The sequence below is a fragment of the Lemur catta genome, chromosome 6 (assembly GCF_020740605.2).
Source record: "Lemur catta isolate mLemCat1 chromosome 6, mLemCat1.pri, whole genome shotgun sequence".
In the NCBI taxonomy this organism is placed as follows: domain Eukaryota; kingdom Metazoa; phylum Chordata; class Mammalia; order Primates; family Lemuridae; genus Lemur; species Lemur catta.
The window spans coordinates 36,840,708-36,855,070 of NC_059133.1; the positions used below are offsets into that span (position 1 = coordinate 36,840,708).

A 14,363-nucleotide genomic window follows, 5' to 3' on the forward strand; every position below is an offset into this window, starting at 1 on the left:
AATTTGCTGATAAGTAAAATTCTGCCAAAGGGAATAGATTTTCCATGGTTATATAAAGAAAGAAATATTGCTTAAAATGAAGTGAGAAACAAGGTTCAGATGAGGGCTGGTTAACAGATGAAAGAGATGTTTCCTGAACAGCTAAACAATTTACAGTAAGTGGGAGGTGGTTCATGAATATATTTTGAAATTTTATTTTTGAGTCATTTCTAATTACCAAACTCAAGGTTCACTGAGCATTATTAGGTTTCAAGATTGGTTTCTAAGAAGGAAAAAATTAAATATTTACATTTGTTTGAAATGTGCATACAATTTTAAAGATGAGTATTTTTCACATCCTCCCTTCTTGAGAATAACAATCATAGCCATTTATGCAGTACGGTTAAGGACTGAGATCCCAGTCACTGTTCAGGAACAAATGTAGCAGTTTGCATGACACTTGTCAAGTGAAACTTCATTTTATAATCATTTTTTGATGTGTTAACTAGGCTACACTATAGTTCCAGTTATTCAATCAAATACTAATCTAGGTGTTGCTGTGATGATATTTTGGGCATGTGATTAAAGTTCATAATCAATTGACTTTCAATTAAGAAGATTATTCCAGATAATCTGAGTGAGCTTGATTCCACCAGTTGAAAGGTTTTAAAAGCAGAATTGAGGCTTCCTTGGGAGAAGAAATTCTACCAGTGTATAGCAGTTTCAGGTCCTAACAAGAGTTTTAGCCTTCCCTTCCTCCTGGGCTTCCCTTCAGATTTCAAACTTGCCTAGGCACAGCCAAAAATCATGTAAATCAATTCTGCACAATAAATCTCTTACTATGTATCTCTTACTGGCTCCACTTCTCTGGCTGAACACTAGCTTATATAATTCCAAATTGGATAGAAGGAGTAGTAATAAAACAGGGAAGGAAGTTTCCATGATTTGGGAGCACCCCACCCCTAAGCTGTGTCTACATGTGGCAAAGACTCAAGCCAGACAAACACATACATCTATGTCCATATAAATACACACACAATCTCACACCAAACAGAGCTCCCAATCCTCTTGCTCTGTGTTTAAGAGACCTGAAATTTTTGACAGATTTAATTAATCAAAAACTTCAAGGAAAGATAACTATGTAACAGGAGACTAGGACTTAATAGCACATTCTAAATACCGAAATAATTTGCAGAATTTGCCATGCCACATTACTTACACCAAAGACGTTTCACACTGTGATACAGAAAAACAATTATTAGAAAACAAACAAAATATTTCACCTACAACATGACAGATGTTGCTTGTCCAACCAAAAGAAAAGTGGTTTAACTTCTGTAACACTAGCCAAATAATCCCACCACACTGACACAACTATGTATGTATGTTTTTCAACCTCCTAAACAATACTTTGTTAAAAACAAGTTGTATTTAAACAAATTAATTTTAAACAGATTCCCTGCTTCCCTTCCTTACCTGGACTGCATATCTTGTTGGGGTTTGGCCTGACTGGCTTCCGGCTGAGAAGTGTGAGTGACTCGCTGCTGAAGTTCCACCAAGGACTGGTAGTACTGCTGTTGATGGTGCTGTTGCTGCTTGTAGCGAGACAAACTGAAAAACAGCCCTAGAATGGCTTTTAAGTTTCCATTTCTTATTTCTGTATCAAATGGAAAATACAAAATATGTACAACATAAATTGAATGTTCTTTTTAACAAATGAAATTTTAGATGCGATCCTCTTAAACTAAATCTATCAAGATAGAAATACAACTTGATTCTCTCAAAGATTCAAACAACTCTGAATTTCTGAAATAGGCTAACATTTTCAAATAGCTTGGAATTTCAGGGAGAAAAGAAAAGCAGAGGGTAGAGAAAATATCCTCACTCAAAAGAGAGATTCTTTGCTGACCCTGAACTACAATTTTTCTACAGGTAGCGTCTTCTCGAAAATAGAAAAGCACTCTCTCTCATGCTAATCATTTGATTGAGCACACTGCTTCCCTCTCAAATACACGCAGCTGTAGAGCAACACAGCAGTGGCTATGAACTAGAGAAAGCAAGCCATTTAAATGTTGGTTGTCTTGCATTCATAAATATTGATGGTGTGGGTGCATCTCATAATACTAACTGAATTTATAACAAGCAACATTCCTTCTAAATCACTCACTCACCAACATATTTATACATATATACATACGTATATATCTTCCAAATATCCATATATATATCTTCCAAGGAGCACATTCGATCAATGTTTAGTGTTCCAATTCTTTTATTTTTAATTTATGATATATGAATAGATAATAAAGATAAGTTTATATGATGTTAGATAACATAATTGAATAAATGTAAGTGGAAACCTTTGTTCTAACAGATGGAGCTCCAATGTAAGTTTTTCAAATATTAGATAAAAAAAAATTCTCAAAGTACTACATGATCCCACCTTTCTCTCGTGTAGTTATAACTTAAAAATTAGGAAGAGAAGGAAGTAAAGCTTGAAATTAAGCTCCACAACTTGTAATCATAGTTTAAATAAAACTTGCTGTTGACAATAAAATACAGCCTCCTCTGAGATCAAGGTTTTACGTCCCCTTTTGGAGTTCAGAAAAATTAACAAACTATTTGGATTTCTTGTTCTCTGATGGTTTATCACGTAATCCGAACTATGCAGAGCTAGTCATATAAAAAGAACCTCTCATCTGTTCTATTTCTCCCCCAGACCTTCCTCACTTTCTGTAATATGGAAAAGTTGACTTGAACAATCTGAAACTACAGTGAGAGAGTATTAATTTTCTCTCCTGTAAGCCTGAATGATCTTGTTTAAAGAGTTTTAAAATTTTTAATTTCATTATTATGCATGTTTAATGAATTTAGAAAATCATTTTTGATGAGCATTCATATATTTTTAAAAGATGAATGAAAACCAATAGGCTTATATTAAAAAGGTTGCTATGTAAGATGTAAGAGACATAAAATGAACAAATGGTAGCATATCTACCTGGCCTTTAATCATTGAAAAGCAACATATTTATCTTGGGGAATTTTACTCAAATGTCATTCTAAGTAACAGAACCATCAACTAGGTTTGTACCTAAGATTTTTGGCCATTAAATGTGTACTTTAATAATACATCATAGCATATAAAATTAAAGAAATTTAAATAGCATTTAGTTTCTTTACGTGTGGCAAATTTTATCTTATGGATGGCAAGTTTTTGCAAACTTTTGCCACTTTTATATGTGAGAGAAAAAGAGGCTCAGAAAAAAATAAATGACGAAACTAGTTCAATGTTTTTCCATTTTGCTATATTTCATTTTTAATGATGATCTTTCAAAACTTTAATGATTTAAAACCTTTATATATAACAGTTATTAATCCTATTAGTGCTAATTATTTAAGCATTCATAGTGACTTATTTAAACTTGCCAAATATTTTGACTATCACTATCAACTTGATTATATTATAGAAATGTTATTGATAAAATGATATTTGAGCAATAATTGTACTATTTGGCCTGTATATATGTCCACCTAACATTTATCTAATCATCCATCCATCCACTTAAGAATCTAAAAATACTATATACTAGTAATAACATGCAGATGTTTCACTTATTCACTGCCCCCCATATAACTGGTCATGAAAAGAACAGTCTGGCAAAATATAGAAAATACTTAAATAATTAAAGTATACATTAATAATCATGTTTATGTTTTATTATTTTGAAAACTTTACCAATTTTTTTTATTGTATTAAGGAGCTATATACTCTAATTGTATATACTGTATTGCATTTCTTAGGTTATGAAAAATTTTAGAAACAATGATGCCATTTGTGACAATTGTGTTTTTTCTTACCTTCAGCAGATAGACCTTGAACATTTACTCCTCTGGCTGCTAGAAAACTAAGGCAGACATCAACATTTTCAATCTGCAACACGAAAAGCAGTGAAAAAGAGACTTACAGGATTGTTTTTAAATAGATACATGAGTTAGAATGAAACCAGAAAGAAAGATAAAGAATGAATACTTTACATTCATTTCATACTAGAAGTTTTTACCAGAGTTTAACGAGAATTATTTTGGCTAATTGCAGGATGAATATAAAGCTTTCATTGTCCAGTTTGGTACTTACAAACAATTCATAAAGGCCTGATCAAGAATGGCATTCTTGCAGATTAGCAACCCACCTACTTAACATAAAACTGGATTTTTTGCTTTACAAATAAATCTTAATGAAAGCCTCCATACAGGATGAGATTTGCATGCGTAAGTCTTAGAATGCTAGGATGTGGATAGCTGAGATTCAATGAGTAATATTTGTTAAGTATGCCAAAAGATAGATAAGTTGGAGAAAGAGATGACACAAGATGAAAGAAATGAAGTATATTTTCAACTAAACCATAGCAAATCTTTACTTTAAAAATTATATTTGATTTCTAGATTTAAGTAGTCCTCTGATTAAATATAGGTATTGCCTTCGCTATTTTCAAAGAGTGATGCTTATGCATTTCAAATAGTTGGTTTCAATATGATTATCAGCTTGTAAACATTTAGAATGAGAAACAAAAAACCAAATGACTAATTTATGTTAATTAAGAGGTTGATCTCAACATTGGTCACGGCATTTTATGACAGTTATACAGTTAAGACTTTGGTAAGATTATAGAAAGCTAGAAAGTTCCAGTTCTTTTTGAGTCATATCCCTGGGTATTATGGTAATCTATAAATCTTAAAATTCTAATTAAATGAGAGATTTAAAGTTAATAACTTGGCAAGGTCTTATTTTCTGTCTTATTAAATTCTCATCAAAAGTTACTCGTGAGGACAAAGCTCAAATGTCCTCTCTCCCTTACCTTTATAGTAAGGTAAAAATATCTCTTAAAAAAATAAAAATAAAAAATAGATTCAAGACTCTGTCCTTATAAAATACACAAACTATTTGCATTCCTTTTTAAATGTAATTTTGTACAAAAATTAAATTTAAATAATAATATCCAACAAAATGTTCTTTGCTTAAAAATGACTGCAGCCAAAGTATATACATTTGCTTTGAGGAAAATGATTTTTATATTGATTCACTTCAAAGTAAGTTTTACTGAAATTATGGAACTGAAAAAAACAACAAAAAAAGTAGAGCTGAACATGCTGAATACAACATGACCTAATGGGTCTTGTGGTTCTGCCCATCACCATCGGATATCGAATGAAGTTATGGTGCTGAAATGCACCTGAAATTCTTTCTTTCTACAGATTTAATTTTTCTGGTAAGAAATAAGATTATATAAGAAAGAAAAGGAAGAAAGAAAACAAGAAATGAGTCAAATTGGACGTTCTGCTGTATCCATCTAAAGCATTGTTTTAAGTTTATGTCTTTCAGATTCATTAAAAATGAATAAAAGAAACACTCCAAATAATTATTATGGCCTAAAATTTAAAATGGGAATTGGATGGAATATCATTAAATCTTTGCACTAACAGTCCCAATGTTATTAATTTCATAGCAATTATACGCATTTTACAGAAAGGAAGATTTCTGACTAAAACGTGTAATTTGTTGCAAAATGTTAACAGGATATTATTGCCTAAAGTTTAATTACTTTTATTACTCAAGAACAGTTTAGTTTACTAAAAAATCCAGAAAAGGTGAATAAATGGAGCCTGTAATATAGTTTGTAAAATAGTTTTTAGACTACCATTTAACCAGCATGTAAAATAAACTGATGTCCAGATTGGGTGTTAGAGACATAGAACTCTCAACATGGGAAATCAGAAAGGAAAAATAAAAGGGTTCTAATAAAAGAAAAAAATGTTGAAAACCCACTCATTATTCTTTTTGATTCTACTAATCAGGAGGATTCAATGTTTTGTAATATTCCCTTTATAATCATTCATGATGAGCACCAAAAATTTCAGATAGTTAATTCAGTTCCCCATTATTACTACAGTAGTTAAGTAATAGCAACAGAATAAATATTTGAATACCTAGTTTTCAATATTACTATTAAAGGATAGTTTATTAGAGCATACTTCTTCAACAATATTTGTTTATTGACAAAAATTAATTTTCCAACAGGGTAGTAACATGGTAACCACAAGAAAATACTATCTTTTCCTTACTCAATTCCAGTCCTATAAATTCAGTCACACTTACTAGTACCTACTATGTTATTCTTTTTACACAGCAAAAAAACTTATAGTAAAAAGAAATAGCTTTGAGAGATCTCATTAAATACCAAAGTTTCCTCATCAGAGACACACTTTAAAATAATTTGAGTGGTCTTTTTACTACATAATAATATACTTTGCAAATGATTATTTTTTATTTCAATAAATTCTAGAGGTTATATGTCATAATCTTTTTTCATAAATTGCTCTTAAACATATCCTGGTCAAATAGACCTACTATAAACAAGGTTTTCATTACCTTTTTTTCCATATTAAACCTTGCTCTTTGAACTAAAAACATTTAAACTTTTTGGTAACTTACAAACAAAGGAAAGTGATTTTGCCATCAAATTGAGTCAAGTAATTGAAATCAGTTTTATTTTTCCTCAATATTTGAATCAGATACCAAATAAGCAATCAACATTAAAATCATCTATTAACTCCAATAATTTGGGTCAAATTTTAATTAGAAGATCTTCATGTACCTTAATAAAGTATTTTCTAAAATGTTGACTATTACCCTAGCAAGAAATACACTGAATAGCACAACCCAATACAGGTATACATAAATATAATGGAAACAAAAATTTATGGAACAATACTTAAACTTACTAAATTCAGGATATCGTGATGCTTTCTACTACACTGTATTGTTTGCTATTTAATCTATTTAACTGTTGGTTAAAATCTACTAGGCAGATTACAGGATCCATTAATGGTAGTAATCCACAATTTGAAAACCACATCCTTAAAGAAGGTCAGAGCATTGCCATGTCTACATTGCCTCTTTTTGGGGGCGGGCCTGGGGGGCACTTTATTCAATGACTTATAAGAAAGTGAAAACTCATCCTCAGAAGCAGGTCTCTGCAAGGTTTTAACTAAATCAGTTACCTGGCAAAGCGGAAAACAATGTTCAAAATACTGATTATGTTTTATGTTATCACACAGTTAATTCGTAAGATACCCTTACAAATTTTGTGTCACTATGTCTAATATCTGAAAAAATATTTTTACCTCTTCTTTTCAGGCCCCTTCAATTTGTCTAGGCATGCAAATTATTAAAGGAAAGACAATGAGTTGAAATTTGAGTCAACCCTTGAAAAGCAACCAGTTAATTGACCAAATTTAAATAACTATTTCAAAATTACTAGGTCATTTGACAAACTCAGTCTTTCTTTCTCTTCATTCCTATCTGGTTTTTCGGCATATAGAGATGTCTTTTAAGTTTTCATGGCTGTTTGTATTTATTTACTCAGGTACAGTTTTGATTTTATGAAGAAATGGGTTTGTTGAGACTTTAAGCCTCTGTAAGATAAGAATTGTGTTTGGTCTCTTGCATAATTTCAGTAAAATAGCATGGTGTTTAGTATTTGACATGTGCTCGGTGTATACTTGAGGAAAAATGGAGAAAAGTCTTTGTACTTACAAAAGAAGTGAGTATAGGAAAAACAACAACAAACTGGAAATCACTGAATCCAGAGACTACATGTTGCATTCTCACCTGGATTTTAAAAAATACACTAATTCCCTATGCCTAACTCCAGAAAATAAAAATAAAAAATTCTATGGATTGGAGCTAGACATCAGTTTGTTTTTAAATTTAAGCTCCTACCTAACCTCAGTCTAAACTCCTCTTTACAGATTAAGATATTGACCTCCAGAGAAGCTCTCATAAAGATGAGCAAAAGAAACCGGACAAAAGAGTACATACCAAGTGATGCCCAATTTATATGAGATTCAAGATAAAAAAACACTAAACATGAAAAGAGAAATTATAATAATGGTGAACTTTTCAGGATTATAGCCTAGAAAGGGGCACAAGGGAAACAGGCATGCTGGAAGTGTTCTTTGTTTGGATCTGAGCAGTAATTACACAAGTGTATACATATAAAAATATCAGTCAGCTGTGTACTTAAAATTAGAGTACTTCATCCAATTTCTATGTATGTTTTACCTTAATTTGTATTATGGTACTTTATACACCCTTTTATATATGCCTTAATTGAATTTAAAAATAAGAATAAATTACTGATCTCTTGTTTTGTTGAAAATAGACTTAGGCATTAAGGATAAAGGTACTGAAACCTTTCAGGTGGCTGCTGCAAGTTATTAAAGTGATAGGTGATGGTGTTTTAGACAAGGGTAGTGGCAGTGAAGATGAGGGGAAATGGTTAGCTACTGGATATATTTTGCAGGGATTTCATGGGAAGATAGGGCATTTAAGAGAAAGAGAAGAGTCAAGAAAGACACTAAAGTTTTTGGCCTCAGTCACAAGAAGGATAAAGTCTATCCACTGAGTTGAATAAGACCATGAATGGATGTAGGGAGTTTATTTTAGCACATGTTCCTAGTCAGTAAAATATCCAAATAGAGATGTCGAGTATACATTTGGACACATAATCTGAAGTTCAACTGAGAGGTGTGCAGTGGAGATTTATATCTGAAGGACATCCCTCAAATTTATGGTATTTAAAGCCTCATGGCAGCTGAGCGCGGTGGCTCACGCCTGTAATCCTAGCACTCTGGGAGGCCGAGGCGGGTGGATCGCTTGAGGTCAGGAGTTCGAGACCGGCCTGAGCGAGACCCTGTCCCTACTAAAAATAGAAATAAATTATCTGCACAACTAAAAATATATATAGAAAAAATTAGCCAGGCATGGTGGTGCATGCCTGTAGTCCCAGCTACTCGGGAGGCTGAGGCAGTAGGATCGCTTAAGGCCAGGAGTTTGAGGTTGCTGTGAGCTAGGCTGATGCCACGGCACTCACTCTAGCCAGGGCAACAAAGTGACACTCTGTCTCAAAAAAAAAAAAAAAAAAAAAAAAGCCTCATGGCTTAAATATATACCTTGCAGAGCCATAATGTAAGCCCCATGAGGGTTCTTTTCTGTTTTGTCGGGCAACAAAGTGACACTCTGTCTCAAAAAAAAAAAAAAAAAAAAAAAGCCTCACGGCTTAAATATATACCTTGGAGAGTCATAATGTAAGCTCCATGAGGGTTCTTTTCTGTTTTGTCTACTGCTCTCTCCCCAGTCCAGAAGTATAGCATAGGCAATTAAAACAATTGCTCAGGGAATAAATGAACTACATCAAGGAAAAAATAATGTTTTCATGCCTGAAGCATTCAAATAAAAAAGAGAAATAATCAAACTCTAATATATTTATTATTTTTTTATTTCAGAATATTACAGGGGTACAAATATTTAGGTTACATATAGCCTTTGCTCTACCTGAGTCAGAGCAAGTGTGTCCATCCCCCAGACAATGCACACAGCACCCATTAGGTGTGTATATACCCATCCCCTCCTACCCACTCCCATCTGCCCAACACCTGATGAATTTACCACTATATGTGCAATTAAGTGTTGTTCAGTTAATACCAATTTGATGGTGAGTATATGTGGTGCTTATTTTTCCATTCTTGGGATACTTCACTTAGTAGAATGGGCTCTAGCTCTATCCAGGATAATACAAGAGGTGCTAGATCACCATTATTTTTTGTGGCTGAGTAGAACTCCATGATAAACATATACCACATCTTACTAATCCACTCATGTATTCACAAGCACTTGGGTTGTTTCCACATCTTTGCAATTGTGAATTGTGCTGCTATGAACATTCTAGTGCAGATGTCTTTTTTATAGAATGTCTTTTGTTCCTTTGGTAAATGTTCAGTAATGGGATTGTTGGATCAAATGGTAGGTCTACTTGTAGCTCTTTGAAGTATCTCCATCTTACTTTCCACAGAGGTTGTACTAGTTTACAGTCCCACCAGCAGTGTATGAGTGTTCCTATCTCTTTGCCTCCACACCAACATTTATTGTTTGGGGACCTTTTGATAAAGGTCATTCTCACTGGAGATGAGTGATATCTCATTGTGGTTTTAATTTGCATTTCTGTGATGATTAGAGATGTTGAGCATTTTTCCACATGTTTCTTGGCCATTAGTCTATCTTCTTTTGAAAAGTTTCTGTTCATGCCCTTTGCCCACTTTTTGATAGGGTTATTTGATTTTTTCTTGCTGATTTTCCTGAGTTCTATATAGATTCTAGTTACCAGCCCCTTACCAGATATGTAGCATGCGAATATTTTCTCCCATTCTGTAGGTTGTCTGTTTGCTCTCCTGATAGTTTCCTTGGCTGTGCAGAAGCTTTTTAATTTGATCAGGTCCCATTTATTTATTTTTGTTGTTGCTGTGATTGCCTTTGGGGTCTTTTTCATAAATTCTCTGCCCAAGCCAATGTCTATATATGAGTTTTTCCAACATTTTCTTCTTGAATTTTTATAGTTTCATGCCTTAGGTTTAAGTCTGTTACCCACCATGAGTTGATTTTTGTGAGAGGTGAAAGGTGCCCTAATTTAAAATACTATCAGTAATCAGATCAATCGTATCTACTGAATATTGACTCTACCCAGCTGACTTACTTCTACGGTGTCCTAAGCTTTTCCTTTCTGATACTTACACGCATTTCTACTGGTGGGAACAAGCATCTCTCCTCTTACATTTACCCTCCTATGCTTAGTACCTCATACCATGTGGGGCACAAAGTATTACAGATGCTTAATTCATTTTTGTTGACTAGTTGGATGAATTAATAAAATAGCAAATAGCATCAGTTATAAACTCTAACAGATTTGGCCTGCTATATGTCCCAAAACTTATTTCTGGTCTTTTGCTTTTATAAGGTCAGGGAAGAAAATACTGTATCTCTGGAGTAGAAAAGATGTTGATCACAGCAGAAAACCAAAACCAGCAAAGCTGTGATAATTAGAAATGTCAAAGGATTACTAATTCTGCTAATTAAATATGCAGAAATATCAATATTCCATAAATATTGAAATTATGTGTGGAGGAAACTTGTTACCATTTTATTTTGAAATGAATGGAAATAAATAATTTCAAAGAATTCTCATGACTGTGGGGCCCATAAAAATGATCTTACCTGAATTTTTCAATTTTAAAAAATGACATGAGGTGCAGACAATATATGTTATTTCTTAGAAGAATCAGTGAAGTTACCCATGTAAAGCACTTAGCACAATACACTAGACATAGTAGGAACTCAATAGCTCAAGAAAAATTCTGTGATTATTATGACAGGCTTTCATACTAACACAGAGTGGCAATGGCATAAAATGGGATCATAGCCTCTTTTGCTTTTGCCATTACACCAGCTTTCCTGAGAATTACCCATATTATGTTAAACATGCTTCCCAAACTGTTCATCTAGTCGTTCCTAAAATTTGCAGCATATAAGAATCAACTGAGGAACTTTTTAAACCATAGATGCCCAATTAACACTCCTATCAGTTAAATCAGCGGACAGGGGGAAGTTATCAGTACATTTTATAAATCCCCAGGTGATTCCAATTTGTAACAAAGATTGGAAACCACAACTTCAATCTATCTTCTTCAAAGAAAGTAACTGCATACAATTTCATTTTATTTCCATGTGGATGCAGGAATTGTACTGTTCAAACTATAGTAATATATTATCTTTTGCATATTTGGACCATGATACTATATAATTCATGTGTTTTACATTTTATTCCTGTAATATTAAAATAAAAATCTCCTTTTATAGCAGTAATACAAAGAAATTCATTTTGTATTCTGTGGGCACCCATTTTTCATTTGGCTCAAGAAATAGTCACATCTGTACCTTATGGACAGTCATTCCCAGGACTTTCACTTCCTATTATTATGTCAGACACAATTTCTTGGTTCATTTTTTTCTATTTGTGGTTTACATTTTACTGGCATGGAATACCTACTTGCCCTCTCCTCTCCATGCTAAATTTAAGCATGGATACATAACTATAAAAATATTGAGTTTATAATGGAAAAAAAAACAAAAAAGCTTCTAAGTTGTTGATCCACTCATTATTTTCAGAAGTATATAAGCATATGGGTACACTGTGCTTTGTTTGAGGCTTTTGTATTCTATCAACATACTTGATGTTATCAAAAAATTCAAACAAAAACATAATTTTGTTAGGGTAGTTCTTCAAATGGACTGCTATATGTGTTTTCTTTAAGGGAGAAACTAAACAAATTCAGCAGAATTTGGTCCATATTTTTAGAACAAAGTAGTTTCTATTTGTATAATATGAGGTCATTAAATATGAAATGTCCATTTTCACATCAAAAGTGTTGTTTATTATATCTCAAACAAGAAACAGTTCAATTAATCAAAGTTTACACTTAAACTATTGACACAGTTTCACCATCTTAATGGCAGCTTTCTTATGCCAGCAGTGAAGAAGCCTGGAGAGCAAAGGGCAATGAAATCACAAAAGGCATTTTCCACAGCTTATGGAGAATTGAATATTTTTCCTTGTAAGAAGTGGTCAAAAGCCTGGAAGAAGTGGTAGTCAGTTTATGCAATTTCTGGTGAATAAGGTGGATGACAGAGAGTTTCCAAGTCCAATTGCTATAGTTTGAGCAGCATTGTTTGTGCGACATGTTGGTTGAGTGTTGTCTTGCAAGGGGATTGGCCTGTCTCTATTGACCAATCTCAGAGGCTTAATTGCAAGCATCCTCATCATTTGGTCTAACTGGTTGCAGTAGACATTTGCTGTAATGGAATTACTAGGATTCATGACGCTGTAGTGATAATACCAGCACTGGACCACCCGACAGACACCATTAGTTTCTTTTCATGAATATTCGGTTTTGGACTGTGTTTTGGCATTTCATCTTTATCCAACCATTGTGCTGAACACTTGTGACTGTCAAGAGGAATCCATTTTTCATCACACATAACAGTACAGTGTAGAAATAATTCACCTTTATGCCATGACAGCAAGAAAGGCAAACTTTGAGATCTCTCTTCTGATACTAGTTGAATTCACGTGATACCCATCTATCCAGCTTCTTTATCTTGCTGATTTGTTTCAGATGGTCCAATATTGTTGGCATAGTAACATCAAACCTTGCTGCTAATTCATGCGTAGGTTGAGATGGATTAATTTCCAGTGGATAATTATCATTATCCACCTCAGTCTCAGGTTGCCCACATGGCTCATTTTCAAGATAAAAATCACCAGAACAGAACTTCTGAAACCATCAACATACTGTGCATTCATTAGCCACATCCTTCTCAAACACTTTGTTGATATTTCGAGCTGTCTGAAGCTGCATTGGTTCCACAATGGTACTCATATTCGAAAATAACATGAATTTTTGACTTATCAATGGTTTCACAAAAATTGCTCTAAAAAAAAATTGACAGATAATCACAAGCCAAGACGTGTGTTTGAAAGACTGAGGATGTGCCTTCACAGTAAAAATAAAACAAGAAATGTCAAAATAAAATGTCAGAGATACCAACTGTCAAACTTAGTATTTCAAGAAATTGGACATTTCATACTTAATAACCTAATAGCATCCTAAAAGATTACTATTTAATGTTGAGTTCTGTAAAATAAAACCATTTATTTATTCATTCTAACATTTATTATGCTTCTTTTATGCCTGAAAATGTGCTCAGTGCTGCAAACATAAATTTTAAGATAGAGTCACTACCTTTATATAGTCTCATGACCATTGACTGGTTTCCAATATTTTTGACTACCCATGTGGCAGCCCATTTTTCAAAATAGAAATTTATCTGTTTATCTAATTTTATACTTGTACATGTATCTTGACTCTTGCGTACTTACTAAATAGGAGCATATCTATTAATAATTGCTAAATCACAAATTGGGCTTCAAATGAGGAAAGGAGGAGTTTTCTTTATCTTCACTTACGAAAAGTCAAGACAGACCTGAGTATATTTGTACTGTAAAATTTTTTTAAACCTGAGGGGTTAACATGTGTTCTTGACGTATCAAGCACAGACTATGTATTGGAAATACTGGTATTTTTTTGTGGGGGTTCGAATGAGTTTGAATGAACTGTTCAAAAATGTAGTGGTTTTAATTAGCACAACCCTTTATTGAACCCATACACTTTAAGCTGTGTTTTAAGACAGCCAGCCTTTTAGCATTTTTTGCTACAAAACTGATATAACCTGTTTCAGGAAATATAACTGTATGCAAGTTTAACAATATTAACAAATTAATACCTTGTCTATTCACAGATTTTTTTCACATTTACTTATGCATTATTTAATTAAAATTACAGTTAGATACTAAATATATTTATATGATTAATATCTACCTTATAGTTTTGATTAAATCTAAACCATGGCACAACACTTAACATTGAGTGATTAA

At 33.0% G+C, this 14,363-nt stretch overlaps 1 protein-coding gene across 2 annotated transcripts in view; it reads right to left on the bottom strand.

The window, feature by feature from the left end:
• Positions 1-14,363, bottom strand: part of NAV3 (neuron navigator 3) — a 327,264-nt gene that overhangs the window by 216,469 nt on the left and 96,432 nt on the right. For both annotated transcript variants that reach the window (XM_045553320.1, XM_045553319.1), the window contains exons 4-5: positions 3,838-3,910; positions 1,456-1,636 (exon numbers count right to left, since the gene is read on the bottom strand). In XM_045553320.1, coding sequence (XP_045409276.1) covers positions 1,456-1,636; positions 3,838-3,910 — 254 coding nt within the window. The remainder of the gene's footprint in view (positions 1-1,455; positions 1,637-3,837; positions 3,911-14,363) is intronic.